This window comes from Scyliorhinus canicula, chromosome 29 (assembly GCF_902713615.1).
Source record: "Scyliorhinus canicula chromosome 29, sScyCan1.1, whole genome shotgun sequence".
In the NCBI taxonomy this organism is placed as follows: domain Eukaryota; kingdom Metazoa; phylum Chordata; class Chondrichthyes; order Carcharhiniformes; family Scyliorhinidae; genus Scyliorhinus; species Scyliorhinus canicula.
The window spans coordinates 9,563,650-9,578,405 of record NC_052174.1 but is presented as its reverse complement, the minus strand read 5'-3'; the positions used below and the strand labels follow the sequence as shown (position 1 = coordinate 9,578,405).

The window sequence follows — 14,756 nt, the reverse complement described above, 5'->3', positions numbered from 1 at the left end:
ACATAGAACAGTACAGCACAGAACAGGCCCTTCGGCCCTCGATGTTGTGCCGAGCAATGATCACCCTACTCAAACCCACGTATCCACCCTATACCCGTAACCCAAACAACCCCCCCTTAACCTTACTTTTTAGGACACTACGGGCAATTTATCACGGCCAATCCACCTAACCCGCACATCTTTGGACTGTGGGAGGAAACCGGAGCACCCGGAGGAAACCCACGCAGACAAACGGGGAGGACGTGCAGACTCCACACAGACAGTGACCCAGCCGGGAATCGAACCTGGGACCCTGGAGCTGTGAAGCATTTATGCTAACCACCATGCTACCGTGCTGCCCCTCAATGTTTCCTGGATGTCTTTTGGGGGGGGGGGGGGCATGGCGGGTTCAGGAAAGCAGAGCCTGTTTTGCAAGGCCCAGTTTTCCCGCTCCCCCTTCCCGGTTCCCTTTGCCCTTCGTCTAACTTGCCGCCTTTCCTTCCAGCCCTGCCCTGCCCGCTCAACAGCCGCTACGTGGAGTGCGCCACGCCCTGCCCGGCCACCTGCAGCGACATCCACGCTCCGGCCCGGTGCGAGAGGCCCACGGCCTGCGTGGAGGGCTGCGAGTGCGCGCGGGGCTACGTGCAGAGCGACGACGCCTGCGTCAGACCGGTGGAGTGCGGCTGCCTGGACGCCAACAACGACTATCACAACGTGAGCACCGGGGGGGGGCGGGGGGCGGGGGGGGGGGAGTGCCGGGTTTGGGGGGGGGGGGCGGTGCCCGCGAAGCGGAGGGGCAGACAGGATCGGGAGGGAGGAGCTGGAAGCTGGTCTCGGCACCGGGGAGAGGTGGGTCTGGGGGGACAGCCCCTCACTCAGAGGACAACTCTCATTGGAAGGGGGGGGGTCGACCTCGCCGTGAGAAAACCGCGGGATATTCCGGAGCTGACCATCCACTGCTGGGAAGCCCCCCTTCCCCCCCCCCCGCCTTTCCCAGAGCACCTCGTGCTCCTTTACGCTCCGTGCAATGTGCAGAATTGGCAGATCTGTCCCAGAGTCACAACCTGCTGACCAACAATGATACAAGGAGCCGTTGGATTAGCACTGCAGTGAAAATGGTGACCTACAGGGGGCGTTACTGTGGGGCTGGAGTGGGTGTCACGGCAATGATATTGGTGACCTACAGGGGGCGTTACTGTGGGGCTGGAGTGGGTGTCACGGCAATGATATTGGTGACCTACAGGGGGCGTTACTGTGGGAACGGAGTGGGTGTCACGGCAATGATATTGGTGACCTACAGGGGGCGTTACTGTGGGAACGGAGTGGGTGTCACCGCAATGATATTGGTGACCTACAGGGGGCGTTACTGTAGCACCGAGTGGGTGTCACGGCAATGATATTGGTGACCTGCAGGGGGCGTTACTGTGGGGCTGGAGTGGGTGTCACCGTAATGATATTGGTGACCTACAGGGGGCGTTACTGTGGGGCTGGAGTGGGTGTCACGGCAATGATATTGGTGACCTACAGGGGGCGTTACTGTGGGGCTGGAGTGGGTGTCACGGCAATGATATTGGTGACCTACAGGGGGCGTTACTGTGGGGCTGGAGTGGGTGTCACGGCAATGATATTGGTGACCTACAGGGGGCGTTACTGTGGGGCTGGAGTGGGTGTCACGGCAATGATATTGGTGACCTACAGGGGGCGTTACTGTGGGGCTGGAGTGGGCTGTCACGGCAATGATATTGTAGGACCTACAGGTGGCGTTACTGGTGGCATCTGAGTGGGTGTCACCGTAATGATATTGGGTGACCTACAGGGGGCGTTACTGTAGCATCGAGTGGGTGTCACGGCAATGATATTGGTGACCTACAGGGGGCGTTACTGTGGGGCTGGAGTGGGTGTCACGGCAATGATATTGGTGACCTACAGGGGGCGTTACTGTGGGGCTGGAGTGGGTGTCACCGTAATGATATTGGTGACCTACAGGGGGCGTTACTGTGGGAACGGAGTGGGTGTCACGGCCGGTATTCCCCGGACCCTCACCCACCTCTTTTTGCCGGCAGGTGGGAGATTGGTGGCTGACCCCCGGCTGCCATGACCGGTGCACGTGTGTGGCAAGCGGCCTGTACCAGTGCCGGGAGTTCGCGTGCCGGAGGGAGACGATTTGCGCCGTTAACAACGGGATTCGGCAATGCAAAGCCGAGGGTAAGCGGCGGCTCATTGACCCCCCGGGCACTGAACCTGGCTCCCGCTGGCGCTGACCCCCATGCCGTACCCAGCCACGGCACCGCATTGCCACCTTGAGTACCCCAACCCGGGCTTGTCGGCTGGCCCTGGGGGGAGCAATCCCGCGTTCGGTGTGACCCACAGGGGTGGGGGAGGGAAGGGGGGGGGGCTGGTCAACCCCGGATGCCACACTCGTCTCCGCCGACGCCCGTTGCGACAGTTTCCGCTCTTGTCCCACGTCACTGCCCCCCTACCCCCACCCCACCCTTCCCCTACGGCTAACCCTCCCCCACCCTCCTTCCCAGCACCACCCTGGCCCCCGACCCCCCCCCACCCTTCCCCTACGGCTAACCCTCCCCCACCCCCCCCCCCCCCCCCCCCCCACCCCTTCCCCTACGGCTAACCCTCCCACACCCCACCCTCCTTCCCAGCTCCACCCTGGCCCCCGACCCCCCCCCACCCTTTTCCCCCCTCACCCACACACATCTTTTCCCCCACCCCTCCCTTCACCTCTTCCACTCGCCCTTCATCCCCCCCACCCCTCCCTTCCCCCTCTCCCCCACCCCTCCCTTCCCCTTCTCCCCCACCCCTCCCTTCACCTCTTCCACTCGCCCTTCATCCCCCCACCCCTCCCTTCCCCCTCTCCCCCACCCCTCCCTTCCCCCTCTCCCCCACCCCTCCCCTTTCCCTGCACCCCTCCCATTCACCCCACCCTTGCCCCAACACCCAGCCCTCCCCCACCTTCCCCCTCCTCCCTCCGAGCTGTTTCCCCCCATCTCTCCCCTCACCCCTCCCCTCTCCCCCACCTTCCCCCCCTCTCCCTCCGAGCTGTCCCCCCCCGCTCCCTCACCTCACCCCTCCCCTCCCCACCACCTTCCCCCCCTCTCCCTCCGAGCTGTTCCCTCCCCTCCCTCACCTCACCCCTCCCCTCCCCCCTCCCCCACCCCTTCCCCCTCAACGTGAACGACTCGTTGAACGCGAGCGCGTGTTTGCACCCCGCCCCACCGTCGTGGGTGGTGTTGCCAATTGCGTATCCGGGGCCCTCAACACCCATGTGACCCGTTTGAGCCAATGCGCCCCCCACCCGCCGCATCCCCCCCCGCCCCCCGCCGCACCCACCCCATCGCCAGCCTCCGCCTCCTCCTCCACCAAGGCCCAAACAGGGCCTTGGCCACCCTGGTCTACCTATTGGGGTGGGCCCGTGATCATGCGGGCATCGTGCCTCAGTGTCCGTCACCCCGCATACCCCCCACCCCATGAGGGTGGCAGGCAAAAGGACGCCCCCCCCCTTCCCTCCCCACACACACACACACACGGACGGACGCGTTAAACGTGAAGCCTGACCGATATTCGAGCGATGGGTTGCACATGGGCCCAGCAGCTGCCAGCCTGGCCGTCGCTAACTGTTCTCTCTCCCCCCCCCCCCCCCCCTCCCCCCTGCAGTATTCCGCTCCTGCCGGATCTCCGGCGACCCCCACTACCGGACCTTCGACGGCTACAGGCACCACTACCAGGGCCGCTACACGTACACCCTGAGCCAGACCATCGCCCCGCTCGGCGACCTGCAGCCCTTCAACCTCGAGGGGAGGAATGCGCGGAGGTGGTTCTTCAGCCGCGTCTCCTCCCTGGAAGCTGTCCGCGTGGACGTCTACGGCCACTCTGTCGTCCTGATGAAGCGCAGGCGCCTTGTGGTGAGTGGCAGTCGTCGGCGCCAGCGCCCGACGGTATTTTCGCTCCCCGCTGCAATGGATCCCTTCAGAAACGTCCTCCACCTGACCGTTTTTCAGGGGAGGTCCCGGCCGACACATTGACAGGAGCTAACTGTCCTGTCCTGTCCACAGCTGGGATATTAATCCGGAAAAATGTGAGGTGATGCATTTTGGAAGGTCCAATGCACATCGGGAATATACAGTGAATGGTAGAACCCTCAAGAGTATTGACAGTCAGAGAGATCGAGGTGTACAGGTCCACAGGTCACTGAAAGGGGCAACACAGGTGGAGAAGGTAGTCAAGAAGGCATACGGCATGCTTGCCTTCATCGGCCGGGGCATTGAGTATAAGAATCGGCAAGTCACGTTGCAGCTGTATAGACCCTTAGTTAGGCCACACTTGGGGAGTACAGTCTTCAATTCTGGTCGCCACACTACCAGAAGGATGTGGAGGCTTTAGAGAGGGTGCAGAAGAGATTTACCAGGATGTTGCCCGGTATGGAGGGCATTAGCTATGAGGAGAGGTTGAATAAATTGGTTTGTTCTCACTGGAACGACGGAGGTTGAGGGGCGACCTGATAGAGGTCTACAAAATTATGAGGGGCATAGACAGAGTGGATAGTCAGAGGCTTTTTCCCCAGGGTAGAGGGGTAAATTACTAGGGGGCATAGGTTTAAGGTGCGAGGGGCAAGGTTTAGAGGAGATGTACGAGGTAAGTTTGTTTACACAGAGGGTAGTGGGTGCCTGGAACTCGCTGCCGGAGGAGGTGGTGGAAGCAGGGACGATAGTGACGTTTAAGGGGCATCTTGACAAATACATGAATAGGATGGGAATAGAGGGATACGGACCCAGGAAGTGTAGAAGATTTAGTTTAGACGGGCAGCATGGTCTTGGAGGGCCGAAGGGCCTGTTCCTGTGCTGTACTTTTCTTTGTTCTTTGTATTGGGCGCAGTTTTGATCTCCTGATCTCGAGGGAGGGCAGCGAAGGTTTACCAGGCTGATTCCTGGGACGGAGGGCTGATGTACGAGGAGAGATTGAGTCGGTGAGGATTGTATTCGCTGGAGTTCGGAAGAATGGAGGGGGGGAATCTCACAGAGAAACCTATAAAATTCTAACGGGACTGGACAGGGTAGATGCAGGAAGGATGTTCCTGATGGTGGGGGGGGGGGGGTCCAGAACCAGGGGGTCACAGTCTGAGGTCACGGGGGTAGACCATATAGGACAGAGATGGGGAGAGATTTCTTCACCCAGAGAGTGGGCGGCCTGTGGAATTCGTCACCACGGGCAGTAGTTGAGGCCAAAACATTGTAAGTTCTCAAGGAGAAGCTAGATACAGCACTTGGGGAGAAGGGGGTCAAAGGAAATGGGGGGAAAAGGAGGGTTCCGGCCATTGAGTTGGATGATCGGCCATGATCCTAATGAATGGCGGAGCAGGCTCGAAGGGCCGAATGGCCTCCTCCTGCTCCTAGTTTCTCTGTTCCTCACTTTACTGTGGGGGGGGGGGGGGGGGCCTGGAGTCACGTGTAGGCCAGACCAGGTAAGGACGGCAGATTTCCTTCCCTCAAGGACATTGGTGAACCGGATGGGTTTTTAACGTCAGTCGGCCATGGTTTCATCCCAAACGTTCCCGTTTGCCCAGGCGGGATTCGAACCTGGCTCCCCAGATCTTGCCCTGGGCCGCTGGATGACACAATGCCACCTGCCCGGTGCCCCAGGTAGGGGGGGGGGGGGCAGTTGCGACCAGTTCCCCTGCTGGCTGCCCTCCCCCACCGCTGCCACCTGCTGGAGGCCCTGCGACACTTCGGCCAAATCCACCCAAGGCAATTCTCGGAGATAGAGCCCGGGTCCGGCTCACCCTGGCCTCGCCCTTTGGGGGAACTCGAGGGGATGGCCTCCTCTCGCACCTGTCGCCCATAGCTCCATCCGCCCATATCCCGACCACAGGCTCCCCAGGCCACCGTCGATCGATTGAGCTTTCCAATCACTCATTCAGCCAGACACGGACCAGCCACTGTGTGTGTGTGTGTGTGTGTGGGTAACGGGAATTTGTTCCCGAATTCAGGTGGACGGGATCCGGATCCAGCCTCCGTACCAGCCCAGGGAGGGGCTCCGGATTTACCAGAGGTCCAGGGCGATTCACCTGGAGACAGACTTCGGATTGACCGTCAACTTTGATGGTCACAGCAGCGCAGGTACATGGCCCGGGCACGAATTGTCTGCTATTGCACACCTGTACTGTCCGGGGGAGTGTAGAGGGAGCTCAGTACTGTCAGGGGGAGTGTAGAGGGAGCTCTGTACTGTCAGGGGGAGTGTAGAGGGAGCTCTGTACTGTCAGGGGGAGTGTAGAGGGAGCTCTGTACTGTCAGGGGGGGTGTAGAGGGAGCTCTGTACTGTCAGGGGGAGTGTAGAGGGAGCTCTGTACTGTCAGGGGGAGTGTAGAGGGAGCTCTGTACTGTCAGGGGGAGTGTAGAGGGAGCTCTGTACTGTCAGGGGGAGTGTAGAGGGAGCTCTGTACTGTCAGGGGGAGTGTAGAGGGAGCTCTGTACTGTCAGGGGGAGTGTAGAGAGAGCTCTGTACTGTCAGGGGGAGTGTAGAGAGAGCTCTGTACTGTCAGGGGGAGTGTAGAGGGAGCTCTGTACTGTCAGGGGGAGTGTAGAGAGAGCTCTGTACTGTCAGGGGGAGTGTAGAGGGAGCTCTGTACTGTCAGGGGGAGTGTAGAGGGAGCTCTGTACTGTCGGGGGAGTGTAGAGGGAGCCCTGTACTGTCAGGGGTAGTGTAGAGGGAGCCCTGTACTGTCAGGGGGAGTGTAGAGGGAGCCCTGTACTGTCAGGGGGAGTGTAGAGGGAGCTCTGTACTGTCAGGGGGAGTGTAGAGGGAGCTCTGTACTGTCAGGGGGAGTGTAGAGGGAGCTCTGTACTGTCAGGGGGAGTGCAGAGGGAGGACATGGAGGGATGTTAACACCGAAGATTGCGTAGTTGGTCTCGCACAGGGTCTGATGGGCGAATGGGGATTGGCGCGAGTTGGCACACGGGGGGGGGGGGGGCGGGGACAGTAAAGCTTTGGATGAGCTGGAGTTTACAGGGGGTAGACAGCGGGAGGGCAGCTGGGAGTGCGTTGGGGCATCGGAGTCCGGAGGGAGCGAAGACACTGGGTAGGATCCCGATGATTATCCGAATTCTTGTTCCGATTTCCCGCAGTTATCACCCTCCCAAGCACCTATCAGAACCACGTGCGAGGTCTCTGTGGCAACTACGACGGGCGCAGGAACAACGAGTTTATGAAGCCAGACGGCACGGTGGTGAGGAGCGTCAATGTCTTCGGGAATAGCTGGCGCGTTCCGAGGAAACGTGGACACGTTGGCGAGCCACAGACGCCAAGATTGTACAAGTGAGTCGGACAGTTCCCAAATCCCGTCAGTAACAGGGGAGGTACTGCCTCCAACCAGCCAGAGAATCTCACCATCACTCCTTGACAGTCAATGGCGTTACCATCGCTGAATCCCCCACATCCTGGGGGTTACCATTGATCAGAAACTGAACTGGACCCAGCCACATTAATACTGTGGCTACCAGGGCAGGTCAGAGGCTGGGAATCCTGCGGAGAGTAACTCACCTCCTGACCCCCCCCCAAAGCCTGTCCACCATCTACAAGGCACAAGTCAGGAGTGCGATGGAATACTCTCCACTTGCCTGGATGAGCGCAGCTCCAACAACACTCAATAAGCTCAACACCATCCAGGACAAAGCAGCCCCGCTTGATTGGCTCCCCCTTCCACAAACATTCACTCCCTCCCCCACCGACGCACAGTGGCAGCCGTGTGTACCGTCTACAAGATGCCCCGCAGCAACTCACCAAGGCTCCTTAGGCAGCACCTTCCAAACCCACGGCCTCTACCATCTAGAAGGACAAGGGCAGCAGATACCTGGGAACCCCACCCCCTGGAGGGTCCCCTCCCAGTCACTCACCGCCCCGACTGGGGAATATATCGGCCGTTCCTTCACTGTCGCTGGGGCGAAATCCTGGAACTCCCTCCCTAACAGCACGGTGGGTGTACCTACACCACAGCGGCTCAAGAAGGCGGCTCCCCCACCACCTTCTCAAGGGGCAACTAGGGACGGGCAATAAATGTTGTCCAAGCCAGCAACGCCCACATTCCGAGGTCCCGTCCTCACCAAGTCAGCTCTGCCAAGCTGAGGGGCGTCCTGGCATCTGTACCCCTGCCCGAAGCTGATAGACGCCAGGCCACAAATTCTCCCCCAGATTTCCACCCAATGACCCCTGTTTCAAAGTGGACAAGGGATTAGGACGAGGGCCGCATCCATGCCCGATTTGATGCCCCTTCTAGCCGAATAGCCTCTCAGGTGAAGAATGCTCATTGTTGTGTGGTGCGTGGCTGGAGGGCGTTCCCGGGGGGGCGTTCCCGGAGGGCGTACCTGGGAAGGGGGTGGCACACCTGGAGTGTCTTCCTGGGGGTTGTTCCTGGAGGGTCTTCTTTTTTTTTTTTGTGGGGGGGGGGGGGGGGGGGGGGGGGGGGAGGTATGTGTTCCTGGGGTCCGTTCTTGGGGGCATTCCTGGAGGGGGGGGGGCTACTTCTGGAGCAAAGCTGGGGTAGTTCCTAGAGGGGGTATCTAGAGTGTGTCCCTGGGGGCCGTTCCTGAAGGATGTTCCTGGGTGGGAGGGGGGGGTTTCTTGAGGGTGTTATGAAGGGCGTACCTGGGGGGTGGGGGGGGCACCTTTGGGACCCGTACCGCCTCCCCCAAGCCCCCCGGGAGGCCAACTTGGACGGGTGGGAGGGAAGTGCGGGAATGTCGTGCCTAAAATGGATGTGGGGGTTGCTGGGGGGGCAACGACCTCTGACCTTGCATCTTTCCTTTCTCCTCAGGCGGGAATTGGGCAACCCGGATTCCGGATTCACGACGGATTCCTGCAGCCCCCAGCAGCTTGCCCTGATGAACGGCAGCGATTACTGCGGGGCCTTATCCAGCCCAGGGGGGCCTTTCAGCGGCTGCCATTCGACTGTGGACCCCACTGCCAACCAGGAGTAAGTGCCTGCTCGGCGTCGCCCTTTTAACCGGGGTGGGGGGGGCGACTGCAGCCTTGCCAAACCTCCCCGGTGCCCCCAGAGGCCGGGAGGTCTATCCCCAGGCCGCCCCGGGGAGAAAGCTCCAGGGGAGCGCGCGGAACACAGGCCCGTTTGCCGTTTCAAACACCTCTCCCCGCTTATTCCGGAAGGATCAAAGATGGCGGACGACAGGCCGACGGAGCGACAGCCGATGGCGAAAGCCAGGTCAAAGGGTGGAAGGTCATAGGGGAGGAATGGGGCAGAGCTGGCAAAGGGGGGGGGGGGGAAATCATGCCGCCTTAGCCAGGCGACACCGGTTTTCAGTTCACAGGTGCCTGGAGTGGGGCCGCTTTTGTAACGTAAGGGAGGCGGCAGCCAATTTGCAAACAGCAAGCCCCCGCGAGCAACAATCTTGGCCAGGCGATCTGTTTGTTATGATCAATATTGAGCTGGGGAGAACTCCCTTTCAAAATGGCGGCCGTGTGTTCGATCCCTGCCGTCGGAGCGGTTCCTCGGTAAGGCCTCCCCACCCGAAAGACGGCACCTCCGACAGCGCGGCACTCCCGTGCCCACTTGACCTCGGAGGGTAGGGTAGAACATAGAACATTACAGCGCAGTACAGGCCCTTCGGCCCTCGATGTGCGCCGACCTGTTAAACCCATCTAAAGCCCATCTACACTATTCCCTTATCGCCCATATGTCTATCCAATGACCATTTGAATGCCCTTAATGTTGGCGACTCCACTATTGTTGCAGGCAGGGCATTCCACGCCCTTACTACTCTCTGAGTAAAGAACCTACCTCTGACATCTGTCCTATATCTATCTCCCCTCAATTTAAAGCTTTGTCCCCTCGTGCTAGACATCTCCATCCGAGGAAAAAGGCTCTCACTGTCCACCCTATCTAATCCTCTGATCATCTTGTATGCCTCAATTAAGTCACCTCTTAACCTTCTTCTCTCTAACGGAAACAGCCTCAAGTCCCTCAGCCTTTCCTCATAAGATCTTCCCTCCATACCAGGCAACATCCTGGTAAATCTCCTCTGCACCCTTTCCAATGCTTCCACATCCTTCCTATAATGTGGCGACCAGAACTGTACGCAATGCTCCAAATGCGGCCGCACCAGAGTTTTGTACAGCTGCAACATGACCTCATGGCACCGAAACTCAATTCCTCTCCCAATAAAAGCTAACACACCGTACGCCTTCTTAACAACCCTCTCAACCTGGGTGGCAACTTTCCGGGATCTATGTACATGGACACCGAGATCTCTCTGCTCATCCACACTACCAAGAATCTTACCATTAGCCCAGTACTCTGTCTTCCTGTTATTCCTTCCAAAATGAATCACCTTGTGTTGTTCCTCGTGTCTTAATAAAGCTCGCAGTCTCAAATGTGGAGAAGATGCTTTATTGTGGGTTCGTTCAGTTTCCAGAGCTCGACCTAGAACTACCTTCCAGTGCTAACTACCAGCTTGCTTGCTGTGTCCTGCTTACCAGCCCGCCTGCTGTGAAGAGTGTGTCCTCACTTCCTGTCCTGATCTATTTATATGGCTCTCCCGTGCTCCCTCTAGTGGTCGCTCAGTTGTGTTGCATCTGGTTAACTTGTGATCACCACACACCTCACACTTTTCTGCATTAAACTCCATTTGCCACCTCTCAGCCCAGCTCTGCAGCTTATCTATGTCCCTCTGTAACTTGTAACATCCTTCTGCACTGTCCACAACTCCACCGACTTTAGTGTCATCTGCAAATTTACTCACCCATCCTTCTACGCCCTCCTCCAGGTCATTTATATAAAAAAGACAAACAGCAGCGGCCCCAAAACAGATCCTTGTGGCACACCACTAGTAACTGAACTCCAGGCCGAACATTTCCCATCAACCACCACTCTTTGTCTTCTTCCAGCTAGCCAATTACTGATCCAAACTGCTAATCACCCCGAATCCCATGCCTCCGTATTTTCCGCAATAGCCTACCGTGGGGAACATTGTCAAACGCTTTACTGAAAACCGGGGTAGGCCGGATTCGGAGCCTGAGTACGACAAGGCCGGAAAATTCGGCGAGCGAGGGGCTGGATGCGGAGGGCGGACTCTGACTCATTTCTCTGTCCCTCCACCCCCCTGCAGGAACTGCGTGTTTGACCTGTGCGCTATCTACAACAACACCCAGCTGCGCTGTAACAACTTGGAGGCCTACTCCCAGAGCTGCCAGGATCGGGGAGTGCGGCTGGACAACTGGAGACAGCGAACTGGCTGCGGTAAGTGACCCTTCGGCCCCCGGCCCCCCCCCCCCCCCTCGCCTCCGGTGACCCCTCGACCCCAGAGGCCGCTAACCCTAACCTCGGAACTGATAGGTTCAGAACAAGTCACCTGACATTGGCCATTGCGCGGGGTGTCATCCAGCTCGCTTTCAGTAATTCTCTGCCGTTTCCAGGCCTGCATGGGTTAATAGCCCGTGGACCCCGATTGTTATCCAACTGGGAAGTATATAGAATCGGGGAATCCCGCCATTGCAGAAGGAGGCCATTCGACCCATCGGGTCAGCACCGACCCTCTGAAGGAACTCCCTACCCAGCCTCACTCCCCCACCCCATCCCCGTAAGCCCATCGAACCTTTGGACACTGAGGGGCAATTTAGCACGGCCAATCCACCCTAAACCCGCACATCTTTGGACTGTGGGAGGAAACCGGAGCACCCGGAGGAAACCCACGTGGGGAGGATGTGCAGACTCCGCACAGACAGTGACCCAGCCGGGAATCGAACCTGGGACCCTGGCGCCGTGAGGAGGCAATGCTTTTTTTAAATGTAAATTTAGAGTACCCAATTATTTTCTTTTCCGATTAAGGGGCAATTTAGCGCGGCCAATCCACCCAACCAGCACATCTTTGTGTTGTGGGGGGCGAGACCCACGCAGACACGGGGAGAATGTGCAAACTCCACACGGGCAGTGACCCAGGGCCGGGATCGAACCCGGGTCCTCAGCGCCGTGAGGCAGCAATGCTAACCCACCGTGCCTATGATACTAAGACAGCGCCTCTGACAGTGTAGCTCCCTCCCAGAACCACCAGGGCTGCTCCCGACAAAAGATTGGCTTCGATTGGCTGTGCGGTCACTCGGGATCGTTCTTGAGGCCGTGGAAGGCGCTAGGTAAATGCGAACCTCGATTCACGCCGTGGCTTTTTAACAATGTGATGGTTTGACGCTGGTCTGTGACTCTCTCTCTCTCTCACACACAGGTATACAGTGCCCCGCTCACAGTGTGTACAAGCCTTGCATGCCCGCCTGCCCCGCCACCTGTGCCGATCTCTCGGCGCCCTCCGAGTGCAGCGCCCCCTGCCTGGAAGGCTGCGAGTGCGACGTGGGATTTGTGCTGAGCGGCTCCGAGTGCGTGCCATTCAACCAGTGTGGCTGCACCTTCCGCAGCAAGTATTATCAGGTCCGTGCCCCCCACCCCCCGACCCGGACAAGGAGGTCCCCAACCGTGCCCGTCCCCCCCCCCCCCACTCCCCCCTCTCCCCCTCCCCCCCCCACCCCTCCCTCCCCCTCCCCCTACCCCCCTCCCCCTCTTCCCCTCCCCCTCCCTCCTCCCCACCCCTCCCTCCTCCTCCCCTCCCCCTCTCCTCCCCCTCCACCCACCCCTCCCCGCTGTCCTCTCCCTCCTCTCCCCTCCCCCTCTCCCCTTCCCCTCCCCTCCCTCCTCTCCCTCTCCCTCTCCCTCCCCTCCCCCCCTCTCCTCCCCCTCCCCTCCCCCTCCCTTCCCCCTCCCCTTGCCCCCCCCGCTCCCTCCTCCCCCTCCCTCCTCCCCCCCTCTCCCATATCCCCTCCTCACCCCTCTCCCCACCCCTTTCCCCTCGCTCCCCTCCCTCCCCTCCCTCCCCTCCCTCCCCTCCCTCCCCTCCCTCCCCTCCCTCCCCTCCCTCCCCTCCCTCCTCCCCTCGCTCCCCTCCCTCCTCCCCTCGCTCCCCTCCCTCCTCCCCTCGCTCCCCTCCCTCCCCTCCCTCCTCCCCTCGCTCCCCTCCCTCCCCTCCTCCTCCCCTCGCCCCCCTCCCTCCTCCCCTCGCTCCCCTCCCTCCTCCCCTCGCTCCCCTCCCTCCTCCCCTCGCTCCCCTCCCTCCCCTCCCTCCTCCCCTCGCCCTCCCTCCTCCCCTCGCCCTCCCTCCTCCCCTCGCCCTCCCTCCCTCCTCCCTCGCCCTCCCTCCTCCCCTCGCCCTCCCTCCTCCCCTCGCTCCCCTCCCTCCCCTCCCCCTCCCTCCCCTCCCCCTCCCTCCCCTCTCCTCCCCCTCCCTCCCCGCTCCTCCCCCTCCCTCCCCTCTCCTCCCCCTCCCTCCCCTCTCCTCCCCCTCCCTCCCCTCTCCTCCCCTCCCTCCCCTCTCCTCCCGCTCTCCTCCCTCTTCCCCCCTCTCCCCTCCCCTTTCCCCTCCCCTTTCCCTCTTCCCCTCCCCTTTCCCTCCCCTTTCCCCCTCCCCCTTTCCCCCCCCCCCCCCAACCCCCCTCCCCTCCCTCCCCTCCCCTCTCCTCCCCCTCCCCTTTCCCCCTCTCCTCCCTCCCCTTTCCCCCTCCCCTTTCCCCCCTCCCCTTCCCCCTCCCCCTTTCCCCCTCTCCTCCCCCTTTCCCCCCTCCCCATTTCCCCCTCCCCCTTTCCCCCTCTCCCCCTCCCCCTTTCCCCCTCCCCTTTCCCCCTCTCCCCCTCCCCCTTCCCCCCCTCCCCCTTTCCCCCTCCCCCTTTCCCCCTCTCCCCTCTCCCCCTTTCCCCCTCCCCCTTTCCCCCTCTCCCTTTACCCCCTCCCCCTTTCCCCCCTCTCCCTTCCCCCTCCCCCACGATTCCCCCACCCCCTGTGTCGCCTTCAAGATTCCCCCCCACCCACTAATGTCGGTTTCAAGGTCTCCACCGCCAACGCACCCCCCTCCCCCCCCCCCCCCACCCTCCCCCCACCCCGGTGTCAATATCAAGGTGTTCTCTCCCATACCCAATCCTGTGTCGGTTTCAAGGTTCCCCGCCGGTGTTGGTTTCCATGTCTCTCACCGCCCCCCCCCCACAACGAAACACGCCCTGACACCGTCACAGTCCCCACCGCCCCCCCCCCCCCCCCCCACTCTTCTCCCCTCTTCCCCCGGGTCAGTTTCAAGGTACCCCTTCCCCCCCCCGGTGCCTGTTTCGGGGTTTCCCCAGTGTCGGGTTGACGATCTCCCCGCCCGTTCCCTCCGATTTATTGGGAATGTTCCTGTTCCTGAGCGATGACCGGCGGTAACGGATGTATCTCCCCGATTCCCACAGCTACACGAACACTTCTACCTGGGGACGTGTCAGCAACGCTGCGTCTGCAGCAACACCCAGAGTGTCCAGTGCCAACCCAACCGCTGTGAAACTGGCCAAGTCTGTGCCATCGCCAACTACACCCTGGGCTGCTACACAGGTAAGGGGCAGGCGGGGGGCAGGGGCGGGGGGCAGGGGCGGGGGGCAGGGGCGGGGGCAGGGGCGGGGGCAGGCGGAGGGCAGCGGCGGGGGGCAGGGGCGGGGGGCAGGCGGAGGGCAGCGGCGGGGGGCAGGGGCGGGGGGCAGGGACGGGGGCAGGGGGCAGGGGCGGGGGGCAGGGGCGGGGGGCAGGGGCGGGGGGCAGGCAGGGGGCAGCGGCGGGGGGCGGGGGGCAGGGGCGGGGGCAGGGGCGGGGGCAGGCGGAGGGCAGCGGCGGGGGGCAGGGGCGGGCGGCAGGGGCGGGGGGCAGGGGCGGGGGGCATGGGCGGGGGGCAGGGGCAGGGGGCAGGGGTGACATGGGGTG

At 61.3% G+C, this 14,756-nt stretch overlaps 1 protein-coding gene across 1 annotated transcript in view; it reads left to right on the top strand.

Annotated features, from left to right (window-relative positions):
* Positions 1 to 14,756, top strand: part of LOC119958304 (zonadhesin-like) — a 192,364-nt gene that overhangs the window by 168,629 nt on the left and 8,979 nt on the right. The window contains exons 74-82 of the mRNA XM_038786740.1: positions 485 to 693; positions 2,043 to 2,184; positions 3,649 to 3,896; positions 5,978 to 6,107; positions 7,113 to 7,302; positions 8,798 to 8,956; positions 11,106 to 11,236; positions 12,216 to 12,415; positions 14,255 to 14,393. Coding sequence (XP_038642668.1) covers positions 485 to 693; positions 2,043 to 2,184; positions 3,649 to 3,896; positions 5,978 to 6,107; positions 7,113 to 7,302; positions 8,798 to 8,956; positions 11,106 to 11,236; positions 12,216 to 12,415; positions 14,255 to 14,393 — 1,548 coding nt within the window. The remainder of the gene's footprint in view (positions 1 to 484; positions 694 to 2,042; positions 2,185 to 3,648; positions 3,897 to 5,977; positions 6,108 to 7,112; positions 7,303 to 8,797; positions 8,957 to 11,105; positions 11,237 to 12,215; positions 12,416 to 14,254; positions 14,394 to 14,756) is intronic.